Source organism: Daldinia caldariorum, assembly GCF_022478825.1.
Source record: "Daldinia caldariorum strain CBS 122874 unplaced genomic scaffold F4812scaffold_9, whole genome shotgun sequence".
Classification (NCBI taxonomy): Eukaryota; Fungi; Ascomycota; class Sordariomycetes; order Xylariales; family Hypoxylaceae; genus Daldinia; species Daldinia caldariorum.
This window is the reverse complement of record NW_025953045.1, coordinates 1,156,475-1,169,216: the sequence shown is the minus strand read 5'-3', so window position 1 is coordinate 1,169,216 and position 12,742 is coordinate 1,156,475. Positions and strand designations below refer to the sequence as shown.

Below are 12,742 nucleotides of genomic sequence, written 5' to 3'. Positions count from 1 at the left end.
TGACCTATCTCTCGTCTTGTTTGTTTTTTTCTATCCTTCCCAATAACACATCCATCCCATTGTAAACATCAATAACAAACAAGCCCCATTTCCGATGTAGCCCCCCCCCGCCCCCCCCCTCTCTCTATATATATACCTAATATATATATAATTTTCATCTTGTTTCTTCTCTGGTATCACACACAACTCGAGACGGAAAAAGAAAAAGACAACGAGGAATGTGCGAGCTTCCCAAAATAGCCACCAGCTCCAGCTCCAGCTCCTAATTATGCTACTAACTAATTAGCCAACCTATAGATTAGGTTAGGTTAGGTTAGGTTAGGTAGACACTATCTAGACAGACGCGGTAGAACCTTCTCACGCAGGTAAGCTATTCGTAACCTCGGCAAAAGCGCTCCACTGCCTCCACGCCTCGCCGCTCTCTATCGCCCACCGCGCGCGGCGCACGCCCTCCTTCCAGCGGCCGCCCCCGGGCCCGCGCTCCGCAACGACTTTTCCGTCGTCGCCAGGGCCCATGGCGCTCTCGTCCGCCTCGCAGACGCCCGCGGCGACCAGGAAGGCCGCCGTGTTGATCAGCACGAACGCGAGGATCGGGTCGTCGCGCGGCAGCTCGTTGCGCAGCAGGCGCAGCAGGATCGCGGCGTTCTCGCGCGGCTCGCGGCCCGGCGACACCGCGCTCAGCGAGTGCGCGCGCAGCCCGAAGTCCGCCGGCTCCAGGGTGAAGTGCTCGACGTCGACGGACCCGGTGCCGTGCTCCACGAGCTGCCAGCAGAGCGTCGGCCCCGCGCACGACACCTCGTCCAGCTGCTCCTTGCCGCAGACGACGAGGCCCTTCCTGGCGCCGGTGAGGCGCAGGGCCTCGGCGAACACGGGGCCCAGGTCGTCGCGGGCGACGCCCAGCATGCGGGCCTCGATGGCGTCGCCGAGGGGGTTGCTCAGCGGGCCGAGGAGGTTGAAGATGGTGCGCCAGCCGAGCTCCTTGCGCACGGAGGCGACGTGCCTCATGCCGGGGTGGAAGACGGGCGCGAAGAGGAAGGCGTAGTTGGTGCGCGCGTACACGTCGGCGATGGTGGAGGGGTTGATGCGGTCGAGCTGCGCCGGCTGCGGCTGCATGTTCATGAGCAGGTCCGCCGAGCCGGATTTCGACGTCGACGCGCGGTTTCCGTGCTTGGCGAGGAGGAGGAGAGAGGAGGCGAGGATGGAAGATGTGGTGGAGATATTGAAGGTGTTGTGAGAGTCGCCGCCCGTGCCGACGATGTCGCACTACAACTATTACATTAGCTATCATTCTTCCTCAATTATGTATATACTATAATATAATAACCGTGGCCTGTATAAGCCACGGAAAGACTTACCAACCCGCCGTTATATTTACCTTCGGGCCTCCGCCGCTTTGCAATAACCTCGTTCAGAGCACCCGAGTCGATCTGGGCAGCGTGCCGGCGCATAGCAGCGGAAGCCTGGGCGAGGACATCGGCCCGACGGTCCCAGCCGGTGAAGTGTAGAGCTGTAAGCAGCGAGCCGGTTTGAACGGGACTGAGCTGGTTGGTGAAAATGAGGGCGAGGGCGTCTGCAATCTCGTGGGCTGTTACGTTCTGCGCAGCCGGGTCAGGCCATAAGCGCTGGAGTAGCGGCCGGATATCTACGAAGCTTTGCGTCTGCTCTGCCATAGTTATTAGAGTCGACTTGAAGCTGTTCGGTATCTCGTATTATCCCGTCTTAGCTTGCAGGGGTAGGTTGAAGTTAGAAGTTGGGTATAAGTTGAGGTTATTATAAGATGACAGGTACCTATCCTAGGTATCCAGGTAATTAGAATAAAATCTTGGGACGAATAAATATTCTCATAGCCCAATTGAAATCAATACGGCTGGGAATTTCAAGGGAATAACTACACGGAATATATTTCAGCTTCAATGGTCGAATTGTCTCATAAAACTGAACCTCCTTGCTTCTTTTGTGACTCAAAGCTTGGGTCGTTTACAGTTGATTTGGGAGTAAATACTGTAATACCCCGCGAAATATGTACCTATTGAGCCGTTCCCATTTATGCAGTATGCGTGCAGTACCTATGCGCCCTAGCGGAACTTTCAAGGTTCCAGCGGGACCCCTAGCCTTGGCGAAAGATCTACATATGAAGTACAGTACGTACCGCTTGGGTACTGCTTAGGTAATATACTACAAGCGCAGGTACCTAATCTTAGGTAGATTCTCGGTAGCCTTTGAGCACGGACCTCTGCAACTTTGGAAATTCAATTGGACGAAGTTTTGAAGCTCTCGCCAATCTTCAATTCAAAGCAAATTTATACTAAAAAAATAAATAAAAAAAGAGTAAGGCCGCACCCAACAGCAGGGCAACATCACTGAGGGCTTCTCGAGGGCATAATAAACCGGTAATAGGCATAAGGATCCTCGAAGTCGTTAACAGAGATGCCGCCACGAATCAATGGCTCGGCGCGGGGCAGTATAAGTCGAGCCCTTCGAAGAACAATAAACCCCCAAAGGCCTACAGCCATCTTCCTACAAAGCTCGTGTGATGCTTCGAGGCACTATGCAAGTGCTTCCGCTTCCGCATTACCCCTTGGAGGTTTAAGACTTCCCGATAACTATGTCCCACCTACTCAGCCCCCGAGCGCACGGCGACCAGAGGAGCGAAAAACCCAACTCCTCCGATCTTATACCGCTCTTCTCCGTTCGACGCCCATAATCCTATTCTTCCAACATAACAACCTTACCGCGGTAGAATGGGCTGCTGTACGACGGGAGCTACGCCTGGCCCTTGCTAATGTTCCCCCGCCCGTCGCAGGCCCGACTGATAGTAATGGCGTCCCCATAGATATTGCGTCGAAAATCGAGCTGCAGGTTCTTCGCACGCGCATCTTCAACGTCGCTTTCAAGATAGTCGAGTTCTTCGACCCCGCGGCGCAGCCTTCCAAATCCAACGCCTACAAGCACGATCTATCAGCTACGGCCTACAAGACTATATCGGAGGCCAGCAAGGCTGCCGATGAGAATTCGAAATACGCCCAGGTTGCCCCGCTACTCGTTGGTCCCGTCGCGGCTGTGACTTTCCCGGATGTGTCTCCGGCCCATCTAGCGGCCGTGTTGTCGGTTCTAGCGCCTTCGCCGCCGGCATTCCCGCCTCCTTCGCGCAAGAAGAACCCGGGTTACTACGATCCGACGGCGCAGAATGCGTTGCAGAAGTTAATCCTAGTGGGTGGTCGCATAGAGGATCGGGTATTCGACCTCGAGGGTGTTAAATGGGTCGGCGGCATCGAGGGCGGTCTCGACACCCTCAGGGCGCAGTTCATCTCCATGCTCCAGAGCGCTGGTCTGGGTATTACGACGGCGTTGGAAGGCCACAGCAAGGGATTGTGGCTTGCGCTGGAGAGCAGGAGGACGCAGCTCGAAGAGGAGGCCAACGGAGGTGCTAAGAAGGAGGAAGAAACGAAGGAAGAGACGAGCTCATAGATTACATGTCGTATGGATTTCGTATAGCAATAAGTTATACGGCCTGGACCTGGAGTACGTGTCGTCGGCTTAAAAGTGTATTAAAAAGTTACGGATGACATGTGTGGTATTTATTATACTACTGTATATTTTATTGTATCCTGGATTTTACTGCATTTATGATTTCAGTATCCAGGACCTCGTCACTTCACAATTACCTATGACGTTCTTATACCAAGTTCAATAATGCAAGTTTCTTAACAGGTATGTACGGTTTATACCGTATAAATTCATATTGATTCTCGAGTGGACCCTTAGATGTCCCACCTGTCCACCTGTCCACACCCCCATGCGGTCCCTGTTACAGGGCCTGAACGCAATAAGATTTAGCTGCTGCTGCAAGTCACATTGCGCACTTGCCGTTCCGCCGTAATGGGATCTGAGGTACAGTGCACGAAGTACCAACTGCGCCTCGGTCAACATCAACAACAACATCTAACAGCTAAACATAACTTGAAATCTAATAATAATAATAAACCCACTCCAACGCCATTTCAACATATATACCTATATAGGAGGTCACCCGAATAAAACCCCGTCCCCCGCGATGGATTTCGCACCATACCAATCCTCCCCGCCGGAAAACAACCGCCCCTTCTCCCCTCCGCGATCCAACGCCGCGTCGCCGCGCGCTACTTCTTCCTTCGACACCCGACGGCCCTTCTCCCCTTCGCAGCAGCAGCAGCAGCGCGGCTTCGCGTCCAAGTCCCCGCCCCCCTTACAGCACCCGCAGCCCCAGCGCTCGTGGCAGGCCGCGCTCCCCGGCGGCGGTACCGGCGGCGGTTATGCGCCTGAGACCGGGGCCTACGTGAGCGAGTTCGACACCAGCCTCGGCATACGGCTCGATTACGAGGCGTGTCTGGCGTACCTCGCGCTGCCGCCGCTGGGCGCTATTATACTGCTGATTGTCGAGCGGAAGAGCGATTTCGTCAGGTGGGTTTTATCTATCCAATCTACCTATCTAACCTATCTATCTATCTATCCACTCGGGTTGCCCAGTTAGTTAGTTGTTGTTCTAAGGAAGATAGATAGATAGATAGTAACATGTTTTAGGGGGTCTTCCATCTGGGAAGATTTCCTATAATAATGATACTACTGCTATGCAGACTTCCCAACCAGCTAATTACCTAGGTTAGGTAGCTTCTCGCGCATACCCATGCTAACGTCTCGTCTCATTGCCAGGTTCCACGCGTGGCAGTCTAGTCTGTTATTCACCGTCATTTTCATCGTACACCTGCTATTCTCGTGGTCAACATTCCTCAGCTGGGTCTTATTCCTCGCGGATCTAGGTCTGATGGGTTGGCTAGCTCAGCGGGCATATCGAGACGCAGATACGTTAGATCGGTAAGGCCGTCCCAGCTCTCTCTTCTTTTTTTTTTCTTTTTTTTTCCTTGCTTTAACTAGTACCGTACCTACCTACCTAAGGTACATATACTTATACTTTTGCAGATTCGAAGTTCCTGTTTTCGGTCAAATAGCAAGTCGAATACTTGACGACGAGTAGAAAGCTTCCTGCGACTCGCTTACGTGGGAAGAGGGACGTCAGAAGATGGAAATATAGGTAGAGTTTCGATCCGTGGCTTTATTTCGCTGTATCATGTCGACTACTACTACTACTACGGATGTTGTATATACCCCCCAAATGCCCTAGATTGGCCTCGGTTCTAATACCAACTAATACCACAAGCTTTACCTACTCTCAGTATAGAACATTCAGATATCTAAGAGCATGTGATGTTACAATGCGCCGAATACGTGCTTTAGGTGTTCTAGGCTAGGGGCTATTCGGTCGATCAACAGCCTGATCGGGTGATCTAAAAAGGAATAGAACATGGAACTCAAGAAATTATTGAGATAATGTGTAATTTAAGGACTGCTCAAACGAGTCTACATTACGTTAGTTGGGACAAAGCCGTTCTCGGAATCTTCAGTCGATACCAGTCCACTTCCACAGGCCTTTGAATCACGGTAGGCTTCAACTCTGGAGCTTCACAAAGTACCTGAGGTAAGTGTATCACCCTAGGACTGCTCGAAATGAATAAATAAACTTGTTTTCCTTGCTAGGAACCTGATATTGCCTATCAATTAGCTGATTCATCGCAGGATTTACATGCCTAGGTAGTTGGCTGGCCGTATCGTTGATAACAGCAAACATTACAGCTCCATGGCATAATTCTCCTCGCCGCCTAGTTGCAGTAGCTTCACGACTATTTCTCTCGTACTTCTCAAGTATATCATTCAATGCCTCGGACCATCCAGGCGGGAAGACTAAGAGGAATAGGCCGAAGTCGGACGTCACCATAGGAGGCAATCTTTTCTTCCCGCCCCTTCCCGCCCCTTCCCGCCCCTTTCCCCCCAAAGACAGGTACCTAACCTAAGGCACCTAATAAAAGAATATTATCGATAACGCCATGATTATCGTGCTCAGACTGATAGTCAACATTACCGCGCCCATGTAGACCAGAGCAGGATGAAACCCGCTAACAATAATGCTCCAGAGCTGAACGAGGAAATCGTCCATGCTGCTACGTAAGCATTTCTGGTCCTGCATGATATCAAGTTGCGCCTTGTAGCGGCGACCCGCGAAGGTCTTGTTGCGGTTGAGCGGCACGCCATTAGTGCCAGACGCGTAGGAGTAGGAACGCAATGCAAGGGGGGGAGTGGTGTCCTTCTTATGCGCGTCCCAGACTTTGGTGGTGGTGGTGGTCTTGCCTTGCTGTGGCGGGATCGTGCTGTGTACCAACGGCACAGCGGTACCCAGGCTTGACGTTGGTATGATTCCCAGAGGTTTCGCCGTTACTGGATGGCGATTTCAATTAGGAGGAAGGAGCTTTTTGGGTTGGGGTTGGGGGAGTACCAATAGAAAGCAGTTGACTTACGCGGTTGCTTGTTCTGAAAACCGTTGGTGTCCGGCGATGTATGGCCTGTAAGAGACATACCATTGTAGATAGCTTTGTTAAGAAGATGGCTTTTATCGAATCCCGGCGAGGTAAGTGTGCTAAAATTACCAGTTAGTCCATGGCGGTGCTCCAGAATACTCTATGTCAAGCAGAGAGGGCCCCATACGATGGTTCAAAGTGACAGAGTAGTTTCTGAGAGCATCGAACGTTGACTGATTTGCTGAGAAGGAGTGATGTTGCTCGCGAGAAGGCCGCCATGGTAAATAGTACGATATTTGGGATATAAAGGGGGACAATCCCCGGAGATAGAGAGAGATACCCTCAAATGAATTAGAAATCTCAGGTCGGTGAAAATAAATATAGTGTAAGGAAAGAAGGAGGCTATCATGAGTGGATGTTAGTTAAGAGAACTGCGGCCTGAACCGATGTCCTGTTCTGGTAGAATTTATGTAAATTGTACAATATCTTGAGGGCAACGTGCAGTGCAGCGTGGACGACGTAGAGAGGAAGGTGCGCTCATAATCTCCTGGTAATGCGAATACCTAATATATCATATACACAGGTATTGTACAATACGTACCTGACCTAGTGGCTGACCTAGTGGACGATAATTAAAAAAAAGACTTGCAAGATGGAAATCTACCATAGTATAGGAGGTACCTAAGATATAAGAATGTTTATAAGGAGTGACTTGCTAAGTTGAGGCCCGAGGGACTGCCGACAATAATAAGAGAAGGCCAATATGGCTGGTCGGGCTTAATTCATGCTCTATCTCTGTATACCTACCTACCTACCTAAGATAGGAGGTACCTAATGTTATGCATATCCCCTTCGGTACAGTCAGGTTTTCGTGGATGTGATTTTAAAAGATGACGGCATCATCTAGACTTCTACTACCGTCATCTTGATTCTTTCCACCTCCATTTGCCATGAAGAGAACTCGTAAAACTGATTATTCGCTATTGGCCCCTCGAATCCACAGAAAAAGAAAAACATTATTCTCCTCGAAGAAGGTTTCCCGACTTTGCCATATCCTCGGGAGTGGCACCAGGAGTTGTCGGGTCAACCGGGGCGCCGATTGCCAAAGCCTTCTCCATAAGCGGTGACATCACGGGAGGCTCCTCGACGATCCATCCGTCTTCCTCGGTTACCGCCCAGCGCAAAGAATCGAGCATAGTTTCGTTCCAGCGTCTATGCGATGGTAGACCGACAAAGGCGTAGAAAGCGTGAGGAAGACCCGGGAAGATATGGACTTTTGTCCGAACACTAAAAAGGTTGCGGATCAATATTAGAGAAACCAAGATTATCTTTCATAAAGAGATGAGAAACGTTCTCTTACCCTGCATTTTTCAACTTCTGTGCGTACCACAGCCCTTCGTCCCGGATGGGATCCCACCCGGCAACCATAATAGCCGTATGCGGCGTGCCACGCAATTCCTCCTCGTCGACAAGCCCAGGACTCCAAGTCTGGTTAGCCGGATAAACATCGCTACCTAGCATCTCGGTGAAAAGTCTCATTCGTTGCTTTGGGATAACAGCAGCATCCGCGCATTGCACCAGGGATGTCTTCTCCTTGTCGGCGAATAGATGGTAGGGGAATGCCTTCAAATTGATTAGGTTCGGAATGCCTAAGACCTGACCATGTATACGGCACGGCGTTCCCGTTTCGCGCGCGCGCCGCACCTCGTTCTGCACCACGCACGCCGTCAGCGAGCCGCCTGCCGAGATACCACCCACGACGATGCGGGAAGCGACAATTCCGAGCTTCTCCGTATGCGTAACAACCCATTCAAAACCGTCGAGGGCATCGTGCCACGGTGTCAACCCGCTAACATGAGGAGTATGGCGATAGCAGACATGTACGACAGTAATAGACAACGCATGTGCCAACCAGGAGCAGTTAAAGAGCTCCGTATCCAACGAGCCGAAGAAGTAGCCTCCTCCGTGGAAAAATACGTAGCCGGGAAGCGGCTTCGCACCTAGCAAGATGGGCCGGTAGGTCCGGATGGTGATAGACTTCCCGTCCCGAGTCGGTACGACATAATCCTCCGTGACGACAAGATTACCCAGACCTGTAGCCGCGACGAGTGTCTTGGCGATTGTTGTGCGGGAATGATTCGTCTTTTGTTGTAGAACAAGTGGCGGCAGATGATCCTCGTTCCGTGCCAGGAGCGCCGGATTTGCCGCCGCAAAAGCAAGCCATTCTTTGCTGGGATTACCCCATTGGCTGAAATCCATGGTAGATATAAGTACAGTAAATGGGAGATTTAATAAAATGAAGTAAGTACCTAGGTAGTTAACCTGCTAGGTTTTAAACAAGGCTACAACAGAAATGCGGACAAGCAACTAGTCGATGGGTCGGTCTTTGAGGTTCGGGGCACGAGGAGAGCGTGGAATATTATATTCGGCACGGATTACGAGTTGACGTAAGTAAATAAGAACCTTATGCTTGCAGTTAGAATACCGGCGGGACGCGGCATTCGAAGTACTGAAGATCAATAACGCGTAATCAAGTTAGGTACCTAACCTATATCCAGCCTGGCCACACGGACGGGGGATATGACGACGACAAGCCCGATTCTTCTAAACGAATGGTATTTTATATCACCATCTAGGCTCTGTGATTTGAAGAAGACCGTTAACTTGTGGTTATTAATTCTTATTTAATTTTTTATTTGATTTGATATTTTGGGATACCATCTTTCGAGAAATTTACGCACTTAAAAGATGTTGATATATCTTAGATATCTCCATCGGCGATATCTCTTTATCAAACGACGAGGCCGGATTTAAACGATATGATTCGCTTGCTCTCAAACGCCACACTTCTTGAATGGACTTCCTGTTTCGGACCTTGGAATGCGCGAAGGCCCGGTCGGCATCTATCGTGCGCGAGGGGAAGCTGAGCTGTTTTCTTTTTTGCGGTTTGTACGATGATATATGCATATGTCAATCATTTATGAGATTTCTAACCAACCTAAAGGATTGCTGGCGTACCAGGTATCTAATTATAATTTTATATGACATGATTATTCGGGACCGTAGAGAGATATTGTCTAGGTACGTAAATACCTGGAATAGCATTGTGTTGAAGCAAGTTGTGAAATCACGTCTAATGGAAGGCAGGTAATGCTTTAAAAGTGGATAGAGCCATCATACCTGAAATCTATTACAGGTACGTTTTATACAATACCTAAAGCTAATAGTACCTAAGCTTAACCTTAGCAGGGTATCCTAGCTCTGGGGATCTGGGGAAGGCTTTTGACTAGCCCGCTAGCGTCGCGACTTACCCTACTGTTCTTGGCGAACTAGGGACAAGCAGGGGAATCTATTGCGTAATCCCGTGAAACCAGAATGAATTGAGGAGGTACGAGGTACATATGCCACAATACAAGGGATGAGAACTGGAAAGCACATCGCAAGCCCATTTACATTTTACATCACTTAACATTAACTTAGGTACCTAACAACTATATTACCTTTTTCATCTTGGTCATTTTTTACTTCAACCGTCTCATTATACCATGTAGCGAAACGAACCTTATAGTTAGGTAGCCCCCCATACAATGAGGAAAACAGGGTTGGACTCGGATGAGCCTCAACCTCGACAGCACCAGTCAGATCTCAGCTCATCTCAGCCGCCACAACCGTCTTCACCAGGTTTCATCGGTGGAACATGGTCCGTGACTAAGGCTGTCCTAGTCGCGCTGTCTACAGCATTCTGCGCTATCGTTCTGGGCATCTCCATCACCCTCATCGTCGACCCTGCTATACAGAGCTACGTCGTCGTGTGGACCGCGCCCCAGGCCGTTGCTGCTCTGTTCTGGTCCGCCATCGACCTTGCTGCTACGTACGCGGGGAGCACGAGTCGCCGGCCGATTCATCCAGGCGCGCACGCGGCAGTGCACCTCTTGCTATGGCTCGGCTTCGGCGTCGGCATCGGTTTGACGGCGTACATCTTGTCGTGGGCCCTGGAGGTTTCCGGCTCGGATGACCGCGACGCGTACCCCGAATATTACGAATATTACCACGGCGGTGATATTAACAACTATTTCGAGTATTATAGTAAATCCTATATCCGGTTAATGGAGGTCCTCGTGGCGTTTCTGGCTCTTTTGACGTGAGTTGATTTCTATGTCCTTTATCCATTCATAGGTACTTGCCTACCTAGGTACCTAGGTAGCTGTAATGCTGAGCGTGTGCGTAGAATCGTACATTTCCTCTTGTTTTTCTCGGCTTGTAGAGGAGTTGTCCAGCGCAGAAGGATAAGCGGCAAGCCTGTCGTTATACCTCTTGAGCAGCTGGGCCAACCATTGTCTGGGAGGCATGAGAAGGATAAAGGAGATCAAACAGTCATCGTATAATTGGGTTGAAAATTTGGCATGCGTTAGGTGCCTAGGCATAAGGAGTTTCGTACGTATTAATGAAATTAGCTATTGCCTTATGCATGTCTCTAGGTGTCAGTGGCCTCAGAGACTTTGCTGCGAAACTGATTAAGTCTCTTCCATTATATAAAAGAGCTTCAGATGATAATGTCCAGTATCTTTTAATCTTAATAGCTTAGCACTTGGAAACTCTGATTTGATGTGCTTCATTGTATGTTAGGCATATAGAATTAGGTATCCCACTCAGCAACTACCTGTTGTGCAAATCATATTCCCTTAGCCAAGGGAAGTTAATCGTATCCACCTGGGATGTGTATAGGTATCGCTTCGTCTGTGTATGACTAGTTACAGGTCATTTATCGCTAGGGATCTATTAGCATGCTCTCTCTACATGCACCGGCCAAGATGATAACACTCCCAGATTCATTTGAGCGAGATGGTAATCTATAGGTACCTCTCTTGCTTTAAGAGTTATGTCGGTCGATATTAGGATCGATGGACGAGTGTAGAGGCAGCTATATGTACCTACCTAGGAAATATCAATTTCAAATATTTGACTATTGCGAACTAAAACCTTCAGACGAAATGTGAGGTTCGCGGTGAAATGGACCAACGTCCCTCATATCATTACCCATCCCATGTATCCCACAGATATCTCGACAAGTACTAAGAGCCGTATAGCCTATCGTCGTTAAAGTTGCTTAAGCAGGTGCAAGCAAAGTGAGACCAGGAACTTAATACCCGTGATATTGTTGGCGTTTGCGACGACGGGATTTTACATACATGGGTTGGGTTTCGGGGGATCCTGGCACCATACGCCGCCATGATCTACGTTGTTATCGGGCCTGTTGGCTGATACCTTACTCAATGCCTCTTAATTGTCGCAATGCCGGCACAGCGACATGTGTCTACCTACTAGGTAGATATGTACCTGTATTTCTACCACGTCTTTTGACATTGGTATATGCAATGGCATTCCGGGCCCTCAGGGTGTGCTCTACTGTATGGAATATCACCGCCGTGACGTCCATCCCGACAATAGGGCCGTTCATGCGCGCTTAATTTTGCGGGAAGAACTTGGGAATGCAATGGCATGAGATAAAATGCCTCCCCTTCCATGTCCAACATAGTATAGTAAATTTTCTGCTCTTCGAGACCGGCTGTTGAAGCTGGGCTGGCAATTTCTAGTTTGGAGTAGCGATGTTACGGGACGTAGGTACTGACATTGTCGCGATATTATCTTAGTGTGAGATTTAACCAGTCCAATATTCTACGGACCGAATCGAGGTTAAAGAGAGATAATTAACAACGCTGCCCGGTCTCCTTCGGACATGATAAATCTTCCTAGGAACGCACAGGGGTTAAAATGAAGCCATCTCTTGCCTACGTCAGGATGACGTGTAGGCAACGGCGGCAATACTATGGAAAAACCTCACATTTCAATATCGATTTTATAGGTAAATGTGTCTAGGTACCTAACATAGGAGGTAGGCAGTTAAATTTTGGAAGGCCGGAAATCCCGTCCTGGCCCCGAGAATGCGAAGCTTTGTCCTCAGTGCGGGTCGGCGGGCCGCTTCTCCATAAACGGCCGGCCTTCATCAGCGGTCTCTCGTACAATATCCCAGGCTTTTGGCTGAACTCTTGTCTGAAGCTCTGGGGAGATGCAAATGGTCGTATGGGTAGGTTAGGTATAGTAGGTAAATGCTTGCGTGAATAGGGGACGACTGTGTCACCTAACCCTTAGGAGATCTAAGCAGGATCTGGGCCGTATTCGCTACATAGCACTCGCCTCGAAGGGGTGCCTGGCATTGTGACGCACGACATAAAAAAGCCTAATGGGCAGGTAAATATCAGCCGAAACCGAGTAATAAGTCCTTAAGTTAACGTGCTGCACTTCTTAGTGGATCCGATTCTCTGTGCTGCCACATGGACGCAGATATGTCGATGGCC

The 12,742-nt window shown here is 49.6% G+C and overlaps 6 protein-coding genes across 6 annotated transcripts; 3 read left to right on the top strand and 3 right to left on the bottom strand.

Moving 5' to 3' along the window:
- Positions 1 to 111: 111 nt before the first annotated feature.
- F4812DRAFT_430472 (glycosyl transferase) lies at positions 112 to 1,975 on the bottom strand. Its single transcript, XM_047934354.1, has 2 exons — positions 1,356 to 1,975; positions 112 to 1,263 (listed from the first exon to the last, which is right to left on the bottom strand). The coding sequence occupies exons 1-2, from the start codon at positions 1,668 to 1,670 to the stop codon at positions 358 to 360; spliced, it is 1,221 nt and encodes a 406-aa protein (XP_047789989.1). The 5' UTR covers positions 1,671 to 1,975; the 3' UTR covers positions 112 to 357.
- A 211-nt stretch (positions 1,976 to 2,186) lies between these two features.
- Positions 2,187 to 3,711, top strand: F4812DRAFT_430471 (uncharacterized protein). The gene has a single exon (XM_047934353.1). It carries the CDS (start codon positions 2,428 to 2,430, stop codon positions 3,466 to 3,468), a length of 1,041 nt encoding a protein of 346 aa, XP_047789988.1. The 5' UTR covers positions 2,187 to 2,427; the 3' UTR covers positions 3,469 to 3,711.
- Positions 3,712 to 3,849: 138 nt separating this feature from the next.
- On the top strand, positions 3,850 to 5,205 carry F4812DRAFT_404795 (uncharacterized protein). Its single transcript, XM_047932270.1, has 3 exons — positions 3,850 to 4,440; positions 4,648 to 4,851; positions 4,957 to 5,205. The coding sequence occupies exons 1-3, from the start codon at positions 4,055 to 4,057 to the stop codon at positions 5,009 to 5,011; spliced, it is 645 nt and encodes a 214-aa protein (XP_047789987.1). The 5' UTR covers positions 3,850 to 4,054; the 3' UTR covers positions 5,012 to 5,205.
- Positions 5,206 to 5,890: 685 nt separating this feature from the next.
- Positions 5,891 to 6,665, bottom strand: F4812DRAFT_459775 (uncharacterized protein; the record flags this gene model as incomplete). Its single annotated transcript, XM_047937607.1, has 3 exons — positions 5,891 to 6,306; positions 6,387 to 6,505; positions 6,574 to 6,665. The coding sequence occupies 3 exons, from the start codon at positions 6,663 to 6,665 to the stop codon at positions 5,891 to 5,893; spliced, it is 627 nt and encodes a 208-aa protein (XP_047789986.1).
- Positions 6,666 to 7,035: 370 nt separating this feature from the next.
- Positions 7,036 to 8,954, bottom strand: F4812DRAFT_430467 (alpha/beta-hydrolase). The gene is made up of 3 exons (XM_047934352.1): positions 8,935 to 8,954; positions 7,747 to 8,849; positions 7,036 to 7,673 (listed from the first exon to the last, which is right to left on the bottom strand). Exons 2-3 carry the CDS (start codon positions 8,643 to 8,645, stop codon positions 7,403 to 7,405), a joined length of 1,170 nt encoding a protein of 389 aa, XP_047789985.1. The 5' UTR covers positions 8,646 to 8,849; positions 8,935 to 8,954; the 3' UTR covers positions 7,036 to 7,402.
- A 769-nt stretch (positions 8,955 to 9,723) lies between these two features.
- Positions 9,724 to 11,109, top strand: F4812DRAFT_404693 (uncharacterized protein). Its single transcript, XM_047932269.1, has 2 exons — positions 9,724 to 10,527; positions 10,615 to 11,109. Exons 1-2 carry the CDS (start codon positions 9,974 to 9,976, stop codon positions 10,769 to 10,771), a joined length of 711 nt encoding a protein of 236 aa, XP_047789984.1. The 5' UTR covers positions 9,724 to 9,973; the 3' UTR covers positions 10,772 to 11,109.
- The last annotated feature ends 1,633 nt before the right edge of the window (positions 11,110 to 12,742 follow it).